Source organism: Notothenia rossii (genome assembly GCF_949606895.1).
Source record: "Notothenia rossii genome assembly, chromosome: 1".
Taxonomy (NCBI): Eukaryota; Metazoa; Chordata; class Actinopteri; order Perciformes; family Nototheniidae; genus Notothenia; species Notothenia rossii.
The window spans coordinates 14,747,857-14,768,605 of record NC_136912.1 but is presented as its reverse complement, the minus strand read 5'-3'; the positions used below and the strand labels follow the sequence as shown (position 1 = coordinate 14,768,605).

General features: G+C 39.0%; 2 protein-coding genes across 2 annotated transcripts; both read right to left on the bottom strand.

Annotated features, from left to right (window-relative positions):
• Positions 1-1,084: 1,084 nt before the first annotated feature.
• Positions 1,085-8,375, bottom strand: msmo1 (methylsterol monooxygenase 1). Its single transcript, XM_079686978.1, has 6 exons — positions 8,220-8,375; positions 6,833-7,126; positions 6,446-6,594; positions 2,994-3,120; positions 2,433-2,587; positions 1,085-1,651 (listed from the first exon to the last, which is right to left on the bottom strand). Exons 1-6 carry the CDS (start codon positions 8,358-8,360, stop codon positions 1,462-1,464), a joined length of 1,056 nt encoding a protein of 351 aa, XP_079543104.1. The 5' UTR covers positions 8,361-8,375; the 3' UTR covers positions 1,085-1,461.
• A 681-nt stretch (positions 8,376-9,056) lies between these two features.
• Positions 9,057-19,587, bottom strand: klhl2 (kelch-like family member 2). Its single transcript, XM_079676607.1, has 15 exons — positions 19,085-19,587; positions 17,074-17,193; positions 16,862-16,968; positions 16,634-16,755; positions 15,406-15,568; positions 15,131-15,240; positions 14,792-14,908; positions 13,023-13,172; positions 12,811-12,928; positions 12,220-12,417; positions 11,967-12,068; positions 11,477-11,605; positions 11,145-11,285; positions 10,915-11,058; positions 9,057-10,523 (listed from the first exon to the last, which is right to left on the bottom strand). Exons 1-15 carry the CDS (start codon positions 19,150-19,152, stop codon positions 10,495-10,497), a joined length of 1,818 nt encoding a protein of 605 aa, XP_079532733.1. The 5' UTR covers positions 19,153-19,587; the 3' UTR covers positions 9,057-10,494.
• Positions 19,588-20,749: the final 1,162 nt, after the last annotated feature.

The window sequence follows — 20,749 nt, the reverse complement described above, 5'->3', positions numbered from 1 at the left end:
CTAAGAATTTAAATGCAAGCCTAGCTAATAAATGTTCTCAGACAGACAGAAGGGTGTCGCCTTGACCATTGTAGAATCGGAGGGATGAAACCCTCTTTAATGGTCACACACTTTATTACTTCCTGCTTTTTTCGTGTATCGGTATCTAATTATAAAACATCAAAACATACAACTGACTGATCTGCTCTGTTCATCTTGACTGGTAGACACTGATTGTGATGAAAATTGACATTATGAAATTATCTAATCAAGCAATATAAAGATGTCACTTTTGGCTCTCAGTTGTTTGGTATTTTTCCCTCCTTTTAATCACCAAAGGGAATATAAAGATTAAACAATAATACTGGGAGTCCAAAAACGAACGGGGTTCGACCATGTTTTGCATTCATTTCCTCATGTGTTTAATCACTTAGTTTTGGTCCATGGTATAAATAGTGCCTCACTTCCTGTTTGCTGGCTGCTGTTGGCTAACTTGACTCAGCAGCAGCAGGGGTGTGTCCACAGTGCAGCAGAGAGGAGATGAAGGGAACCTAAAGCAGCAAACACACTCACTTCCTCCATCAACAGCAGTGTACTGTTAATCTACACTTATCTAAAATATGAAGGTAATCAAATGTCTTCATGTAGAAAAATTGTATAAAAAACTAGAATATCGTGGTTTCCCTCTGCAACTAGTCAAGTTGCAGTTTACATCCATGTCGATTCAACATGTCATCACTCTATAATTGTGTGAAATTATCATAATAAGTGTAATAATTCAAGTTTTTCCCAAAAATTGGTTTTGTGAGGTCGCAGTGACCTCGACCTTTGAACCCGGAAATCAAATCCTGTCATCTTTGAGTTCAAGTGAGCCAAATTTAAAGAAGAACCCTCAAAGCATTCCTGTTGTATTACGTCCTTGAGAATGGGATGCATGTACAAACATCCAGAAAAGAATACGCGTAAATAAAGCTCAACACAACTACACAAAGCCTAATCAAATGTGTTCGTATATTTTAAAAAAATAACACAACATATTAAAGCTTTTTTTGTAAAATCAGGACATCATTTATTTATTAACATTAACAAAATAGTCTTGAACAAATTGAAAGTTCCATATGAGCCAATCTCCTTTTATTAAAAAAATAACATGAACTTGCATCAAACATGCCTGACTTGAGTTTGGACAGCCCCCACAGAACTGTAGCTATCATGCAACATCACTATGACTCAGTTTAACTCAAGAGGAAGCGCTAAAGTGCTAAAACATTCAGAGGTATATGGAAGAATTTCATAAGGAAGTCATATGGTACAAACGTCATGCAATGACAAAGCAAAGCAACAAATTCAAACGAGGATTTCGATTTTTTTTATTCGGCCAGCAGCAAGAAGACAAAAATACTTCTATAGCAAAAAAGGCACAAAAGACGGACTGAAGTTGACATACAGTCCGCTGACAGGCGAGTGGATGAACAGAGATGTTTACTGCTCCTTCTTGTCTCCCAGTTTCTCCTGGTATTTGTTGAACTGGCTGTCCGTCATCAGCAGCTTGTCCCACCAGGTGAAGGTGGAGGCGTAGTTCCCAACGAAGTTCATGTGGTGGAAGTCGTGGAAGCGGGTGCCGGCGTAGAACGGGATCAGATGGAGTGGGTTCATAGGGATGTCATAACCACTGAGAGAGAGAACGATAAAAAGGGAATTAATGTCTGTCTGCTATTTATTCATAAAAAAAAGAACATTTTGTTCTTTCTTAGATCTAATAGGTAAATATTTTCTATTTAAAGCATTCTTCGAAGAAGCTTTTCAAATGAGACGCACATTTTGAAATTATCAATAATTATGTTTGTGTTTGTCCTGATTACGTGATGCATATAGTTTGATTCTGTTTTCATGTTGCTGCGTAATGGTTGAATATGAAAAGATGGCTAGTTTTTCTATTGCACTGCACATTTTCCCATTAAAACAATATTTGTGTTTCTCTTATATTAAACACTGTTGCACTATTGGCTAAATAAAGTATTTTATGTAAAGATGAAAGGAAACCTGACTTTTGTCACAAGCATTGTTTTATTTTAGATGGTATATTTTTTTTAAAGGGTTACAAATGAAGTTTGTTTGTAGTTTATTAAAGCAAGTCTGCAGGATAAATGCTAAGTCAGTACTTAGTACTTAAAAATATAGGAAGATAGAATGTATTTGAATAATAACTACCTAAAGGAGTTCTTTGTGATCTGTTAACATCTGGTGATCTGTGTGGCCCTCTAGTGGTCACCGCTATACATTACTGACATGTAACATACGAATTGTGCAGTGTATTGTAATCAGTGATGTGTTGCAGTCAATGTCTCTCTTGAGTCATAGCATTAAGCAGTCCATGTGAGCTACATTTCTACCTGCAGAAACTGATGAAAACAGAAGAAAAAAAACGAAATGACAGGAAGAAAGTGTCCTACCTATGGACATCGATGGTCTCCAGCAGGCGGAAGGACACCCAGGCCCACAGCAGGAACACGTGGTTACAGAACATCATGATGCCGATGAAGAAACCTGTTCCCAGGATGAGAGTCTCAGCAGGATGAGCGTACTCTGCCTGCATGCCGAACGGAGACTGAGGGACAGAGGAAGGATGTAATGAAGACATATTCAGGTGTCTGTGTGTGTGTATGTGTGTGTGTGTGTGTGTGTGTGTGTATGTGTGTGTGTGTGTGTGTGTGTGTGTGTGTGTGTGTGTGTGTGTGTGTGTGTGTGTGTGTGTGTGTGTGTGTGTGATGGGTGTGTGTGTGTGTGTGTGTGTGTGTGTGTGTGTGTGTGTGTGTGTGTGTGTGTGTGTGTGTGTGTGTGTGTGTGTGTGTGTGTGTGTGTGTGTGTGTGTGTGTGTGTGTGTGTGTGTGTGTGTGTCTGTGATCATATGTTCTCATGTGACAGCTACAGGATCATTAATAAGTAATTATTCAGTAAAGACAATAACCAGAGTGGTGTGTGTATTTATCTTATCACTTGTGTGTTTTACTCACGGTGAACTCGTGGTGGACTTTGTGGATGTGTTTGTAGATCTTGCGGTGGTGCAGCGCGCGGTGCAGGAAGTAGTGCCAGGTGTCTTCAACCACTGCGCAGCCGAAGCACTGAGCCACTACGTACGGCCTGGAGGAGGAGACGAGGAGAGAGAGGAGGGACATCCTTAGAAACGCAGACTGAGATATTCAAATTAACTGTGACCGGTGTATCCCGCTGAATGCGGTTAGTGTAAAGAATGTAATTTCTTAAAACTACCATTTCATCTCTTTTTATGTGATTTTTCTCATATTGCATAAATATTGATATTGCACTAACATTCCTAAAAAAATGTTTTTTGTTTTTTTTCAATGCCATGTGATCTACCCACACTACCTTTGCGATCGACCGGTCGATCGCGATCGACGTATTGGGCACCCCTTCTCTATTTATCGAAAGAAATGTCACTTTTACTTTTATTGTCAACAAGTGGAAAATGTTCTTTTGTTTCTTTTAAAGCAGTATTACATGCAGGCATTTTATTTCGTAAAGCAGATTGATGAAGGCATGAGAAACGCCTTTCTCGTTTTAAAAAATACAATAATTTCTGCTGGATATCTATGCGTCATTAAATTGAATGCTTTTCAGAGCTTAAACGTTACCATTATCATAGATAGCCAGTGTTGGGCAAGTTACTTCCAAAATGTATTACATATTACTACAATATTACTGTCTCTGAAATGTAATGAGTTACACTACTTTAGTTACTTTTTAGTTACTTTCACCAAAATAATCGCAAAAGAATGGCTAGGTATTTTAAATGCTAAAATGGCTACTAAGCTAAGGCTACTAACAACTTGTATTACACGGCTTACAGTAGTTGACTACTCGATTCTGATTGTAAATGTTTAACATGTGACACGTTGTCAATACAGTACAGACCACTGTCAAGGACTATCATGAAGGTTGCTAAGGAGGATCAAGAAAGAGAAAGGAAAAGAGGTTAAAAGACGGAGTGCTGGACGTCAGATAAATCACCAGAAGAAGGCAGAAAGGAAGTAAACAATAACAGGGCACGGAATGGGCTCTGTAGTTTGTTTAGTATATGGCCGTGTACAGGCCCGGTTCCAGAACAAAATGACTCTGGGTGCCTCTGAGATCACAGGGGGCGCAGCAGTAGTAGGTTTGCATGAGCAATAGTGGCCGGCAACAGCAATGAAAAATAGCATTGATGGTCCCCAATGAACAGATTATGGCATTTGTTATGTTTTGAAACCAAGCAAGTGAGAACATTTCAAGTGAGTTAAAAGTGCAATCCTGAAATATTTCATATAGTCCAAAGTGGACTATGGCAAAGAAAAGCACAAAAGCTTCAAAACTGTACTGATAAAACAAATGAGAACAGATACAAATATTATTTAAACCAGCTCATGGTTTGAAATGGCAAACATTGAAAAGCAAAAGTATTATTAAAACCATGTAGCCTACTACATCATCACTTTGGTCCCATCATATACGCTGGGAAGAGAACATTTACTGTCCTTGAAAACTGGTATCACATCATCTTGTGAGGTTGACTTTGTGACCTGGGGCCTCATTTATAAAGGGATATACGCTCAAAAAATTGCGTACGCCAGTTTCTATGCAATGTTTGCGATTTATAAAATAATAACTTGATGGGAAAACGTGCGGTCCTCCTCGCAAACTCTAACCCATGCGTACGCACTAAGCACAAAAACGGGAGACGAGCAACTGCGACACCGTTGGCAGAAGGAAGGATGGAGAGAAATATGTGGAAATAATACCATAAATAAAATGTTACCTCTCATTTATTATATGTGAAGAATTCATTTTCAAACATTGATCAAAGCCAATCTTAAAATGATTTAACAAACGCCTGTTTGAGACTCCTCAGTGCACACAAAAACATAACTGGGATAAATAAATAAATACGGATATGTTATTTAAAATCACCTCCAATATGTTGTGTTAATGTTATGAAATGTTTTCTCATAAATTATGCGGAAAGCAGGAGGACAGAATGACGTCTAAACTGACGCCGTTTTGCATTTCTATAGGTTGTACGAGCATGGTTTTATATACTAACACATTTAATCGTGTTTTATGCAGTTTGCTAAGACTTGAAAAGTCGCTCGTAAAACACAGGAGGTATGGAAACTAAGAACACCATGTGGTAAATTGTACAGCTAATATAACACATTAGTTGTATTTCCTTTAACTGGTGGATATAGAGTTGCTGCAGTGGAGACCCTGCGCACAGCTGATCGACAGCTGGGACACAAACCACCAAATACGAAAACATAATTCAGAACCAGTCGTCATGACTCCACTCCGGAGGGATTCCTCGATAATTTCTTACAGTTTCTCATCAAGGGGGTGTCTCCTGTCCCCGGTACAAACGCACTGCCTGAGGAAGGCTATGTGTATTTATTTTGTCATGAACCTTTTTCGGACCACTTATTTATTTATTTTGGTGACGATCCGACCTCCATGCTGCTACTCTGGTTCAATCTGGTTCAAACTGCATCCACCAAACAATATGATTTATCTCGACCTCCCCAAAATAACCAAAATCTGACACAGCTTGAGATGTTTTTTTTAGCTGTTCTGTCGTCATTTCCTGCGATCTTCTCCATGCAGTCAGTCAAAATGAATGAATGAATGGGCGTTTCTTTGACTATTTATAGGCAAATATGGGCGTTACGTGAAGCCCGCAAAAGCTGTACCGCATTTCGAGTCGATTGTGATTTATAAAAGGGAAACCGGCGTAGAAAGTGCTGTACGCACTTTCCTCACCGGTACGCAATGTTTGGTGAATCGTAAAATGTCGGAGCATTTCTGTACCTATTTTTTGGATTTCTACTACGTAAGCAACCTTCCCACGTGAATCATATGCACGGCGTTATAAATTAGGCCCCTGGAGAACATTTCAGCTGCAACATTAGCTTGTTGAGAAGCTCGGGATATGAGATAGTTTTGTAGCCATTCGTGGTGAAGGCATCTGTGCTATTGTATACATTATTTTTGCATAACATGCATAACATTCAACTGCCCCGAAGATCCCCACGCGAAGCCTGAAGGGTAAACATACCAGGTGTACTAATCTACCCGCACAATTTGTCTGGTGTCGGAATGTCTCGCTATGTTAGTACATTCTTAAAAAACAAAACACCATTTAATTTCGGGTTGAAATGTGTTGTAACTGCGTTACTGAGCATTGTAACAGGTAATATATTACCCACATTTCATTAGTAATGCGTTACATTACTTCGTTACAGCAAAAAGTAATATATTACTGTAACTCCGCTAACGCGTTACACCCAACACTGTAGATAGCACATGCCTGGATTAAACATTTAACATTTTACTATGCTATAAAACTCAAAATAAAACTGATGTGTACGGTACACGTTAAAATAAGGCATTGGATGTGTTTTATTATACTTCCACTGACCAGCGTGGCATGGAGTTCCAGTCATAAGGGATGTTGAAGAACTCAGTGAAGTAGTAAGTCCCACAGATCAACGGCAGCTGGATACAGAAATGGTTGAACAGCAGCATCTTAAAACACCTCCACTGTTTCTCCCAGGTCTCCGGCTTGTCCTGCACACAACAAAAACACACACACACACACCGAAGGTTTAAAATTGGCATGATATCTTAAACTTAAAAAAATAAAGTCATAACCACTTGGAGTACCACCATTGCCTCTGAGATGTACAAAAGTAGAAGAATGTAGCAGGAAATGGAAATACTAGTACAAGTAGCTCAAAATTGCTCACAGTACAGTACTTCAGTAAATGTACACAAAAGGTCCTTAAAACTTAAATCCCACACAAACCTGTTGGATCTTGTATTTCTGCATGAAGGGCAAGAACTGGAAGAGGAATCCGGGGAGGCAGAACAGGAAGTAGATCAACTCGTGGACGATGAGCGACCCCCAGGTGGCAATCTGGAACTTGGTGTAGTTGTCCATCATGTAGTCCCAGGCGTGTTTCATGGAGGGCTGGAGGGGGTTTTCTGGCAACACCGCATCCATGTACTCCACCGCCAGGTAGGCAGAGCTCAAGATGTCCGCCGTGCCGTTCACCTCCATGATGGTCAGTGTCAGATGAATGCAGGACAGGAGAGAAGACTGGGAAACAGGAACACAGTGTTATAATAAAGTTATAAAAATACTTTAGAAAGAACACACTGTATACAACTCTCAGACAGCAGGTATCTCTACAGCTATAGGTATAGAGATAATATCATTCAGTCATGCTGGTACAGTGCAAATGTGTCTTTTAACAAAAAGGTACAACAGTGGAAGAAGTTTGTCATCTTTAACTGAGTAAAAGTGACGATACTATAGTGTCAAAAATACTCCTCTAAAAGTATCTAAGTAAGTCCTCCTTTAACAGTCTTCTTTAAGTATGAGTACAACAGTATTATTATAAAACTGTACTTAAAGTACAATTAATATTATATATTTGGGTTTCTTGTTGGATTGACCAAAAATAAAACGTTTTTTACCTCAAAGAAAAGTGTGACTAAAGATGTTGACATAAATTGAATATGTTGAAGTGCATACATTTCAAAGTCCTGTTCCTTGAGTGCTAGTATATAAATGTATAAATATATAGAATATTTCAAATTATTGTAGTATAAACAAATGAAAGTATCAGATTTGACATGTTTGTCCCATATCCTAATCAGTGACTTATTATGCAGAATGGCTCATATAGTCCTAACCAATATATTATATAACTGAATTATGACTTATATAAAAATTAGTACTCAAGTAAAGGGCTGGTAACTCAAACTTCCAATACTTGATGGTCTACTGTTAATACCTTACAGCTACATAATGATGATACACTATGACATAATACTGTTGCAACAATAAATACAATTTCAATCATTAAATTCAACACGAAAACATGCTGAATTACACCGCTAAGAGATTGTTAATGCAAAAACGTAATGAATCTCAATGAAACAAACAGAGGAACTCTAAAAACAGATAAACATTTCCTTATATCTCCCCAGTATCACTTACACTATTTCATGTTTATTAATGAAGTCTGTGTTTCAGATTACAAAGCGAGCCCGTGTATTGTTCTTAAAACTCGTGAAACCTAGCTCTTTTCCGCTGTATTATATGAAAAAGACATGTGGTTAAACAATCGCTGCTAATAAAAACAATAAAAACGGTCTTTTTGCAGCCTAAACGACGGTAAACTCACCTTGTCGCGGATCGTCCCGTCTACCTGACAGTGAGGCAGCCGGCCATATGAAGTACAGTCATATCGAACAAGCTGATTGGTTGAGAAGAGAGGAGACCGACGTCGAGGGGCCGAGCCGCTTCGCTGATTGGTCCGTGACATGGACTGATGATAGTGAGACTGAATGTTTCTACAGCAACGGCCAATCAGAGGCGAGCTCTGCTTTCATAACCTCTGCAGTGAATAGATTGGACGAGTTAAGAGATGGGGTGAACTTTGAGTCATACATGCGTCTTCCGTCTCACATTTACATTTGTATAACACTTTGTATCAGTAAACTTTGGAAACGTTGTATAGTTATTTTGACAGTCTTTACCTATTCAACATTTAATACAGCACCACTTAAATGTATTTTTACATCTTTTAAAAATATTAAATGTTGTCTGATATGCATCTTCATTTATCATATACATGCTCCATTTGTATTTTATAAGATGACTATTCGGTGTGTTTAAAATCGTAATCTGCTAAAGACATATCACTGGCAAAAGTACTTCAAAATAGTACTTAATGTACAGTACAGACTTTTTGTTATTTCACCCCTTGCAAAACTAAATTTAATTTGACAAAAGAAGTACAAAAGTTCTCAAATATTCAATGTTATCTAAATAAGGGCAGAATTGCAATAACTTTAACTGAAATGAAAACAAAATGGCAAGAAAATTAATTAAGAAGTGTCACTGAGAAGTCTAATAATGTCTAATAATGCCAGCTTTTTACACGACACTTATGATTACATGTTAAATATTGTAAATAAACAAATTACTGTAGAGTTTTAAAAACATCACACAAAGCATATTTTCATTTTCAACATTTTACTGATTTGGCAAAGTTTTAAAAACAGATGTCATTTCACAGCTTTAAATACAAGAAGCATATTTATTAATGATAATATAAAACAAGTAATGAAACATGTTCAAAGTCATTAGCCTACATGACATTCCTCAATACACTGACAAGAAAACAGCAATACCAGTTACTTTTATAGCAATATTTTTTCAACTGAAACTCAAGAGTAGGTTTGGTCACTTTCCAGAAAGAGAGAACACATTAGTTAAGTAGTAAAGAGAGACAGAAATGAAGAGACATATTAAAATTGGCACATTCATAGTACGTCAGGGTGTGCAGTAGTTAATAGGGTTGCTACACCAAAAGAGGGAGAGGGGACTGTTGAAGGATAGGAGGTTGGAGTTCGGGGACCATGCAGTGAGTTCAGGCCGTTGTAGTGGTTACAACCACAGCAAAGATGGCTGCCATGAGACAGTAAAGCACTGATACATCCAACTGTTTTCATCTCAAACAGCTTCTCCCTATGTCCATCACTGTTTTTGGCAACATGAATGACTCTTCTCCTTTACCAGAAGAGTGGTGTTCAAGTCAAAGTCTGATTTTTTTATAGAACAAATGCACATTTTCTAGCTTGTCACGTTCTGAATTCATGCGGGCTAACGCAACCGATCTGGACTCAAATGTGTTTCTTTATCCCAAAACATCCTCAGAGTCCAGCTGTACTCTGTCCAGTAACAGTACTCAAGGCATAACAAAGGGGAAGAAGAGGGAAAGCGGGATGTTTTTAAACATTCAGGCACTCTTGAACAGCCACACTGCAACACTGTAAAAAGGCCAGAGGTCAGACACAGTGCGTTCATGCGGCGTCGGACCAGGCGTCCCCACACAGAGACTCAGATGCACACAAACGCACACATGCTCACATGTGCAAGCAAAAGGAGCACCTTTAAATGCAAGCTCACACACACAAACACACACTCACACACACTTTTCATGATAGAAAAGACGGAGAAACAAAGATTTGAGTCCCAAATGGTCCTTCTTTGCCTTCCTCTCCCGTATATTAGATCAGTGGTCTCTCTGTTAACATTACTAATGTTAAAATAACTTTGCAGTTATAGTAGCTTCATATAAGTAGTGTTTCAATGGCACTTCAGCAGAGCTTCACACTAGTGTGTCCATTCACCAGCGGCAGTCCTTCCAGGAGGGGATTAAAACACAGGTTTGATTCCCCCCCGTTTGTTACAGCTCCCCCTTTCAGGTAAGTGCAAAAAATCTTCTTCATCATCATCCTCAACAACAACAATCTTGTCATTTTCTTCCTCTTCGTCAGTGCCTGTGCTAATGCTGCCCAACATAATAGCATTGGCATCGTAGACAGATCCAAGATCAGTATTCAGCAGGAGAATACGTTCTGCTCCGAATCAGTGGCAGGAGTAGAGAGCAGTCATAAGGGCTTGTCGATCACAGTCACTCCTAGGGTCACAGAAAAAAGAGATTAAGCTGGTGCATCGCTACTGCCACACATTTATTTTCACATACATGATGTGCAGGACATTTTATATTCTACATATCATAGAATCCCTTAAATAAATGGCAACTACAGTCACTTGTGTTAGTACTTTAAAAGTAGGAATACTTGTTTAAAAGGATTTCTATATTGTATCTACGTGGTAGACACTTTAGCATTTTAGAAATACATTTTAATCAAAAATAATGACATTAAAGCTTTAGGCATAGAAACATTTGTTGAACAGTGTATAATAGCTGTAATGTTCAAAGAAATGTCAAATGTACATCTCACTGTAGTTTGGATACAACATATTTAGTTATAATACGTTTTCAGCACTTTTGTATATCTACACACCTGCATAACTGCGTCCTGTGCTCATGCAGTTTGGCAGTAGTGTCCACTTGTCCGAGTTGGGGTTATAAAACTCCACAGAGGCCAGATTGCAGCTCCCGTCGTCCCCTCCCACCACATAAAGTACGTTGTTTACAGCACACATACCTGAAAACACACACACAGAATAAAGATTAATGGACGTCCTTCATCTCACACCTGAGGATGTTCAGTGGTCGGACGGTCTGCTTTACCTGCGTTGCGTCGACACATGTTCATGTCAGCTACCTGCCTCCAGCTGTTAGAGGCCGGATCATAAACCTCACAGCTCTTCCTCACCAGTGGGCCATCATGACCCCCCACAGCGTAAAGTAAACCTTTCAACACACCTACACCTGAGGACGACATCAAACACATTGGTCACCATTTCAATGCCACTAGTCAGAAAGAAAAACATGTTATGGAAGCAAAATAGAGCAAAACCTCAGAATTCAACAGTGCATGAAAAGTCACATTTGTATATAAGTTATTACCACAGTTATTGTTTGTTTGTCATCTTATAATATTGAACCACACACACACTGACCTGCTCCGCTGCGTCTCGTGCCCATCTCTGCTATGTAGCTCCATGTGCTGCTTTTAGGGTTGTAAGCTTCTACAGTACTCAGACATTGCCTGGTCGCACCGTCATAACCTCCAACTGCATACAGGATCCCTGAAACACACACACAAGGAAACACATTATAACTCAGAATAAGCGAGGCAATGAGATGGAGAAAATTATAGAAATACAAGGTACCTATGCAGATAAAAAGATTGTGAAGGATTTTGATGCAAATAAGCCATAAATGTTTACTTCTTGGGTGCATCTATTTGCCGACTTTACTTTGTCATATAATGATTTGTCTTTGCTTCTTCTCTCTTCTGTACTGTAATACAGTATAACGTTGTAAGACAGTTCCTGTCTCTATAAACTCTAGTAAGTTATGTGCTTTATAGAAAAAGTATTTACTGCAGGATTATTATATGGCTAATAGTGTTTATGACTTTAAAACTGAACTGGGATTCATATTCACCATTGACAACACCCACTCCTACACTGCTTCGTCGGGTACTCATGGGTAACACATGGAACCACTCGTCTGTTTTCGCATTGTACGCCTCGATTGTCGACAAACCTGCAAGCACACACACACACCATGTATCAAAGAAACCATGAACAATTACATATTATATAATTTCCTGTTAAAAAGCCTGTAGGGATGCACCGCCTAAACCCTCTCTGTCTCACAGAAATGTAACATATGGGATTGGATAGTGTATCTGTACCTGTGCTGCCGTCAAAGCCCCCCACAGCGTACAGGAGTCCGTTGAGCACTGCGGCCCCGAGCGTGGATCGGCGATCCTGCATGCTGCTCACACTCGTCCAGCGGTCCATCATCGGGTCGTAACAGTCGACCGTCCGCACACGCAAAGAACCGTTGAAACCACCAACTGCATACACACACCCACCCACGTACACCACACCTAAAAGGAACGAGATTAGATAAGATTGAGAACACATTTGCACACATCATTTAAGAGAAATAGGCCTTTTGTTTGCATAGGGAAAGTCTATTTTATTTAAACTTTATGTCATTTATCTGTTCAGTGTATATTGCTTGAACCAAACCAACGGTAAACCCACCAGGAAGAGCCTGAACACCTCTGCTCTAAACATAAGCTATTTGCTAATAACACTAGTAAAGGATCATGCAGCCTGTTTTTAACTTAATATTCACAAGTTGACGAGCACCGCCTGAATGCAACATTAGTTTGGTGAATTAGGCCATTCAGGTTCTCTGATATAACAGCATTCTTCAGAGAATCCGGGCTCTAACTGTCTTTATGTTTATGTTGTTCTTATTGAGGGTTTCCTACCTGCTCTGCACCTCCTGGTCGGGAGCTCAGCCACCTGATACCATCGCTGCTCCTCAAAGTCGTAACATTCAACACTACGGATGGCTTTTGGAGCCTGGCCTCCGACCACAACCATCACCTACACAGAAGAGAAACAGCAGAGCCGTCACATTAAGAATGAATTCATTATTTTAACTAAAAGTGGAGGAACTTAGTGGAGGTTGCATAAATACCTTAGGACAGCAGGCTGGAGTCCTCATGCGTGTGCGTGCCGTTTTCATCAGAGCTCTCTGGTCAGCGGGCAGCAGGTGGTACTTCATGGCTTCAATCAGGTAATCTTTACACGCACTGCTATTCTTGATCAAAGACTCCTCCTCCACACGCTACCGCAAACAAAACGAATAGAGAGAGGATTTAAAAGAGCTGCAGTATATTGTGGATTAATTAGTAGACTGACCAACTTTCACCATCATAAATTAAAATGTTAAAAGATCACACCTCAGTTGTGCTACCTGCTATAGCTCATGCATATTCATCAAAGTTGTGGCAATGTCCAACTTAAATTATAGTTTAATCGGACCTCAAAATAAATACACAACACAAGAGCTTATATATCAGAGGTGACAGACACAAAGATAAACATATCTTCTAGATGCCTAGGAGAACTTTAAAAAAAAGATCTGCTTAGAATAGATTTACTTACAAGGTTAAAGACTTTTATACAAATGACTGGCTTAATATCTTAACATGAAATGTCTCCAGTTCATCCCTGTTTCAAAAACAGCAGAAGCAAACTAGTTGGACCACTGTAAACTGGATACGTAGCAACATGTTGCTCAGCTGTCTGACACAGACAGAGTGTATTTAACCATCCTGGGTGTTGAAATGATTATGGCACTTGAACACATAAGAGTTTTTAGCAGCAGCGATGCACTGAGGCAAAAAGATCATTGGGATCAGGTCACTGGCAAAAAAACATAACCCTCAGTGCTCTGAAGCTGAGAACTCATCTTCCTTCTATCATAGAATACTTGAGACAGTTGCTCTGCCATTAGTTTAGCTATAATGTTCAACATGTGTTTACATGTCTGTGTCGAAGTCACATGCTCACTAAAACACCATTACTGTGTTTTTAGTTCACTGGTTTAATCAGTGAACTCCAAACACAAAGCTCAGATAATTTATATAATGTCTAAAATGTCAAATATTATACCATGTACAGTATGTTGTATCTTATTAAAAGGTGTCACTTCCTCATTCCTATTGTTGACAAGCACAACGACAAGTCATTGATTAATTCACCACAACACGTCCAGAGTCAGTTTGTCAGTAATCTCACAGAAACAAATAATCATGTACTGATTTTCAGACACACAACATTTTATACTGTATATTTGATCTATTACTGATACTGTAGTACAAACAAAGGGTTCAATTTGTGTGATATGATGTTTACATCAATCTTACTTAAAGGTGGGGTATGTCATTTATTTCAGAAACACTTTTTGTTATATTCCATGGAATGCTCTTAACACCCCTATAGCAATGAATATATTAAATGCTTTGACAATAAATACATTAAAAAAAATTCATCTGTGGAAGCCGTGGTACTGTAAAAAGCACGACCAATCATTTGAGCCGGCCCGGCTAAAATAACTGGATGGCCTACCTGCCTGTCAGCCTTCCATCTGTGCACAGACTTATCTCGTGCCCTCATTGGTCATGTGTGCGTTCGTGTGTGTTGGAGGAGGGGCTCTGTAAGGAAGTGGCAGATTTTTTCCGGCTGTGTATTTTCAAATTCTAGCGCACTCGAGCTGGTTTCTCCAAAATGACATACCCCACCTTTAATTGTAGTGAGAATCCAACATATCCGACATGTTCTAAAAAAAGTTCCAGTTTAGCTTGGACCCTTTATTTATCTCAGTAAAGATAGAAAGAAAGAGTAACAGCCACATTGAATTCAAGCAGACAAACTTAAACGGAGCGATGCAGACACTCGTACCTGCACTAGGTATTCTCTGGAGAGAAGCGGCATGCGGACATGTTCCATCAGGTGAGCCAAATGCTCCTGCCGCACATCTTTATCGTGGTTTACCCAGGCTATCACTGCCTCAAACACCTGCAAAATAAAGTACCCAGAGACACTTTAAACACAGGTACAATCATTTAGTCGTGCTGTCCTGCCTATGTAGACACATGTATGAAAGTGCATACAAACAGCCCACAGCAGTAAAACAACAAAATAAATATATTTCTCAAAATCCCTTTAAAACAAAACAATATAAATGCAGAAAAGATAGTTAAAGAGACGTTGCATTGGGCAGAGTGAATGTGTGTGTACCTTCTCCTCTGTGGGGATGGTGAGCTTGTCACTGGCGATCAGGCTGGACACTTGCTCCATGCCCAAATTGAGGAACTCTTCACTCCCAACCACCTCAGAGAAATGTTGCTCTGTCAGCAAAAGCATCAAATTAAAAAACTACCCTGTGACTACAGTTATAAATAGCTTCTTTTTTTTTTCTTTTAACATTGTCATTAATTAAACCTGTTCTCATTCTGTCTCACATCCTCCAGGACACACACGCATATAAAAATAGAGATTTAGCGCGCACACACCTGCGTAGCTGTTGGCCTGTGTGAGGAGCTGAGAGCAGGCGTGGAGGTCAGCGAAGGCTCGAATCCCCAGGCAGTTTGAGGGGTGAAGCTGAGAGCTCAGGAACTCACAACAAACCTTCTTCACCTCGTTGAGCTGGAGCAGGCCGGCGGCGGGTAGCAATGCCTGGCAAACACACACAGAGAATAACCTGTATAAAGGGGAACTTCAGGTACTAAACAATGCATATGATCACAGATTAAATCACCGAAAATAACCTGCTTGTTACTGCTACAGTTGAGTGAGAATATGAACTTCTCCACTCAAGACTTTTCTAAATACAATTCTGTTTAGTTTAAATATTTTCATTTGTTCAAACAGAGTGGATTACCCTGTAGGCAAGGGAAGAGTTTACAATGAGTTTTTTTCAAATGATCAAGTGAAACAAAAAGACACTTCTAATCTGCAGTGATTGTTTATAGTGATCTGATTGTTCCCAAATCTTAGAAGCATCAGTGTGATCATGAAAACAAATCCTTAATCAGGGCTTACTGTATTATACTGCTGAAAGAGCCTGATAACTAGACCATGGAAGTATATATGTTTCGTCTATATGCCTGTGCAAGGGAAAGGTTTGGGCAGGAAAATGAAACATTAAAAGTCACGAGAGGAAATAAAGTTTTCATTCAGTTAATTATTGTGAAATGTTGTTTACTGAAAACGTCACTGAATTGGTTGCGTGTATATATTTTATGAACCATACCACTTGCCTAATTTTGGCGTTTTAATATTTTAATTTTTGTTAGGACCTCATTGTACTATATTTAGACTTTACTATATATGTGCGATCTTTCCACTATGTATTACATCAGCTGCTCTTTTCCCTCTGGATAAATAAAGTTTTATCTTATCTTATTATTTATTAAGTGGATTGATTTCTGTTCAAACAGGATGTTGGAGCTGGTACAGAACAGTTAGGGATCAGTCGGAAATAGCAAACCAATTGGTTTGGTTATCAATTACGGAAAAATCTGTTTAATTAAATAGGGTTTGAAATAAGCAATAACTTCGATAACAACTTTATTAGTTGGATGTTTGGTTATTAAGTAACCACTGAAGATTTATAATTGGTTTATTAAACATATAACAACAAAGGTTATGTTTCCATTTCATAAAAGCAGTAAAGCTTTGTAAACGATGTAATTAATCAGATAAATGATTATGTGAGTATATTTGAATGTGTGTGTTTACCTGCACGTTATCCTCCGTGACCTGTATCTCTGCGGTGTAGATGTAGTCCACCAGCAGGCCCAGAGTCCAGCCGTCCATCTCCTTTATCCTCACTCGTTTCGCCCGGCTCTCTGCCATCTCACCTGTTGGTGCACTCGTGTTAGACATACATTACCACACAGTACAAAAAACTGAAACTGAAACAAAGGATGCAAAGACCCTGCTGTATGAATGGAAGCGCGTCCTCACCTGTGAACATGGCATGGAAGTAAGGGCTCCCGGCAGCCAGCACCACCCTGTGAGCAGCGATCTCCACATCCTCTGCCACTATGGTCACATCACACAACAAGCTCTGGCTGTATGGGCATGGAAGAGATTGAGAGGTGAGAGGTCACAACTACAGTTTTAAAACGTGGTACCCTGAAAGAGACACAGACCTAAAGAGAAAAAGTTAGCTTCACCTGCGCAGCTCGTTCATGACTTTGAACGCCTTCCTCATGTGCCGGGGGTTCAGAGTGACGGGACCCTGCCTCTCGACGCCATCTTCTTTGTCCAGAGAGTGTGGACAAAGCCTGGTGCACCTGAGAGGGACACACATAAGGCAAACATAAGTATGTAGCTCTCTTTTACATACGGGAGGTAAGCATAAAATACAACATGGTGACCTGATATGAATATAATATAACTATTATAATTGGCTAATGTAAAAATGTAATGTATTAACAGCTCAAAGTATGTATATATGTATAGGGTCAAATACAACAATTAAAACAGTTGACACAAAATCATAACATTTTAAGGAGATTTCATTTAAAAAATATAGGATATTACTAGTACTAGTACTACTTTTACTTTGGTATTATGTATCACCACCCTATGAGAAGAGAGGGTTTGGCTTCTAGGTAACCATTTAATAAAGGCTCAACCACCACTCCTACACTCACAGAAATTAATCATGGTAGAGTTTATTTTTAAGCATTTAAATCTATTTGATTTTATTTAAATACTCATATTTTTTTAATTTATGTATTGAAATTAATTATAATCTGTATAATTCCTGTCAATTCTAAAATATATTGAATGTAATTACTTAGAGGTTAAACAATAGCACATGAATAACTGTAACTGTCCCTAGCATTTATGTGAGTCACTTGGTTTAGGAATATGCTTCAAGAGGGCTCAGTATAACTTAATATATAATGTTATAGATAATGTGTTCTGAAAAGGAAACCTCTACAAAACAGATTAATCAAATTGCCAATACTAATTTGCACACAGTGAAATTGGGGCCTGAATGATAAACCCACCTTAACCTAATCAAGTGGCCACTAACTGTAACTCTCAATGTGTATATGATTAATAGATCAAAAAGTCCATCATTCAAAATCATACTGCAGTAACAGACATATTTCCAGCTAAATGTAAAGGAGGAAAACAAAAGTAAGTCAGATTCATTATTATTTATTGCAGTATTTTATATTGTTATTTTTTGTTACTGATATGAACTAGCATTAACATTTTGTAAAAATAGAAAATATATCATTCAGCACGACAGCCCATTGATAAACATTATAGGTTATATCATTTAACAATGATTATTAATGTGTTCACTTCTATAAGGTCGCAGCTGGTAAAGGTGATGCTTATTTTTGTATATATATACTGCAGGAGCTTGTGAATTTCAACAAGGGATCAATTAAGTGTATCTTAATTCATAATACATGTTTTGTTGATTTTTATTTTTGCATTAACCTCATTCTGAATTTTCATAGTAACTAAAGCTTTCAGATAAATGTAATGGAATACAATGTGGAATATTTGACTTAGAATTGGGGTGCAGTAGATGTATAAATGTAATAAACATACGAAGTTTAAGTGGCAGGAACAGGAAATACTCAAGTAAAGTACAAAATCATCAAAAGTTGTAAAATACTTGAGTAAATGAATTCAGTTGCTGTTCACCACCGGTCATAACTACCTAAATCCCACACAAACCTGTAGCTACTTTCCAAACTTTGGTGTAAAACAGCAGAAAGAGTAATAAATCAAGTATCCCAAATTCAAGTAACTCAAATGTATAACAATGTATTTCCTTTATCTCCATCACTGTTCAGCAAACACTAATGGCCTCTCCTTTCATAATAAAACATCCTATAATCATGCTGCTAATGGCAAAATCACGTGGCCCATGTTTTCTGTAACAAACACACCCACACACACATGGCTACATGACACACATGCCATAAACAAAAAACACCTCGGTAATAATCCCAACATTATTCCACAAACACACATCCAGCCTGTGCTGCAGCGGGCAGGCTCGGCATCAGCCCCCGGGAATCAGTGACTGTCCCCCCGATCAGCAACACCGGCTGGCCGCTGTCTCTGTCAATGCGGCACCATCAGTCAAGCAGCCACTGGGAAACGTCAAAGTACACACACACGCACAATCACACATATTTGAGCACTTACAGCGGATGACTGTCCATGATTCCGGTGTTTTTCAGAGGCTGAAAACTTGGCCCAGCGGCATGCACCATTCCATATCCACAATGTCGTCTTTAGTGGGTCTAAATTCAAGCGTGAATCGCGGCGATCAGCTGTCCAGAGGCGGGGAGACGGGCTGACGGCAGCCCCATTAAATCAGCCCGATTCACATACAGACACAGCCAGACTGCGGTGACACTCTGTAACAAACACGTTGCGATTACACCCGGCTGTTGTAGCCTGCAGTCTGCTTCTCCTGTCGGCACCCACAGGGGGAATAACACGCAGGAAGGGAGCAGCGTCAAAATGTGGGTTGTTGTGCTTTATTTTCCCCCCTCTTCCCCTCCTGGGTGTAATATGGGTGCGCGAGGCGGACAGAGAAGGCTACCTGTTATTTCCCAATCGCTGATTAAAACGCACAAACAAGGACATGTCGGCAAAGACGGTCCTGAGCAGCCAAGGCGGCCTGCAAGAAAGCACTGTCTCCCTCTAGCCGTGGAAGACTGACTGGGGAACAGGGTCCCAATAATATGAATATAATATTGATAAATACATGAATAAACTTGATTTATAAATCACCTTTTATACAAGAAATGCAGCCATTTGTTTATGTTCTAGCTATAGAGATTCATATTTTAAAGATACAAAGTATTCATATTTAATATTTCACCCTGTGCCCCATCTACCAATCTAGTAACATAAAGACTCATTGTGATTACACAATAGTCAAAAACTTTGACCACTAACTCAAATTATTATTATGCAAGTCAACCTGTCTGTCATTTTCTTTGACTTAGTGTGCATTCAATTTATATATTAACATTATCTCATACTTTGGACTGCACATAACTATGATTTGTTATCTTTGACTTGGTAACTTCATATATTGATATAATCCATTCAAAGTTCAACATTTTTGTCAGTCAACATTTTGACTTTTTGTCATCATGAGTATTTTAATTTTTGGAATGTAGACACTCTTTCAATTAATTCCTTACTTTATTTCCTGGATAAAATGGGCTTCCATTGGGCAAATCTTAAAATAGAGGATGTATATTAAGAGTTTTAAAAAATACAGCTAATTTAGTTCCATCTCAATAAAACACTATATAAAAAGAAGGAAAGCCCATCTGTAGTAATGCAAATGCAGTGATAAATCCACGTTACGATTGTCTATTCACGTGGAGACCACCGACCCGTTTTACAAGAATCTTTGTCCCTGCAGCCCATCTGTGCAGCTCATCGTCTGCTGCAGCGTCAGTGGACAGGCGTTAGCTGTGGAGAACAAGTCTGTTGTGGTGTGAAGGCGCTGAATACACAGGCTGTCAGGAGGCTCAGTCATGGCTTTCTGAAATAATTTCTCTGTCATCATTACCTACAGAAAATACATGGATCATTAACTCTGTTAGCAGGTTGTTCTTCACCCGTTATCTCAAGAATCTACCTTGACATTTATGATAAATGTGGATAATGAAATGATGCAATATGGTTATTTCAATTTTGCGAGAGATGTTATTCCAGCTGCACACTCCCATATAGGCAGGATTTGGCGAGGGGTACTTCACTGTTTTACATTTCCATACAGTTTGGGGACTTTTAAGCAAGAGATTAATTTGAGAAATGCTGCTGCTGTAGGGAAGCAGCAGAAGC

Bases quoted from the DNA above. Each gene is read 5' to 3' on its own strand.
- klhl2 (XM_079676607.1), bottom strand. From the start codon at position 19,152: ATGGTGCATGCCGCTGGGCCAAGTTTTCAGCCTCTGAAAAACACCGGA. The intron at 12,418-12,810 runs GTAGGAAACCCT...CGTTCCTTTTAG, and splicing joins GACCAGGAGGTGCAGAGCAG to GTGTGGTGTACGTGGGTGGG. The intron at 11,059-11,144 runs GTAAAGCAGACC...GTGTGTTTTCAG, and splicing joins CATGTGTCGACGCAACGCAG to GTATGTGTGCTGTAAACAAC.
- msmo1 (XM_079686978.1), bottom strand. From the start codon at position 8,360: ATGTCACGGACCAATCAGCGAAGCGGCTCGGCCCCTCGACGTCGGTCT. The intron at 2,588-2,993 runs GTGAGTAAAACA...TCTGTCCCTCAG, and splicing joins AAGTCCACCACGAGTTCACC to TCTCCGTTCGGCATGCAGGC. The intron at 1,652-2,432 runs GTAGGACACTTT...TCTCTCTCTCAG, and splicing joins GAGACCATCGATGTCCATAG to TGGTTATGACATCCCTATGA.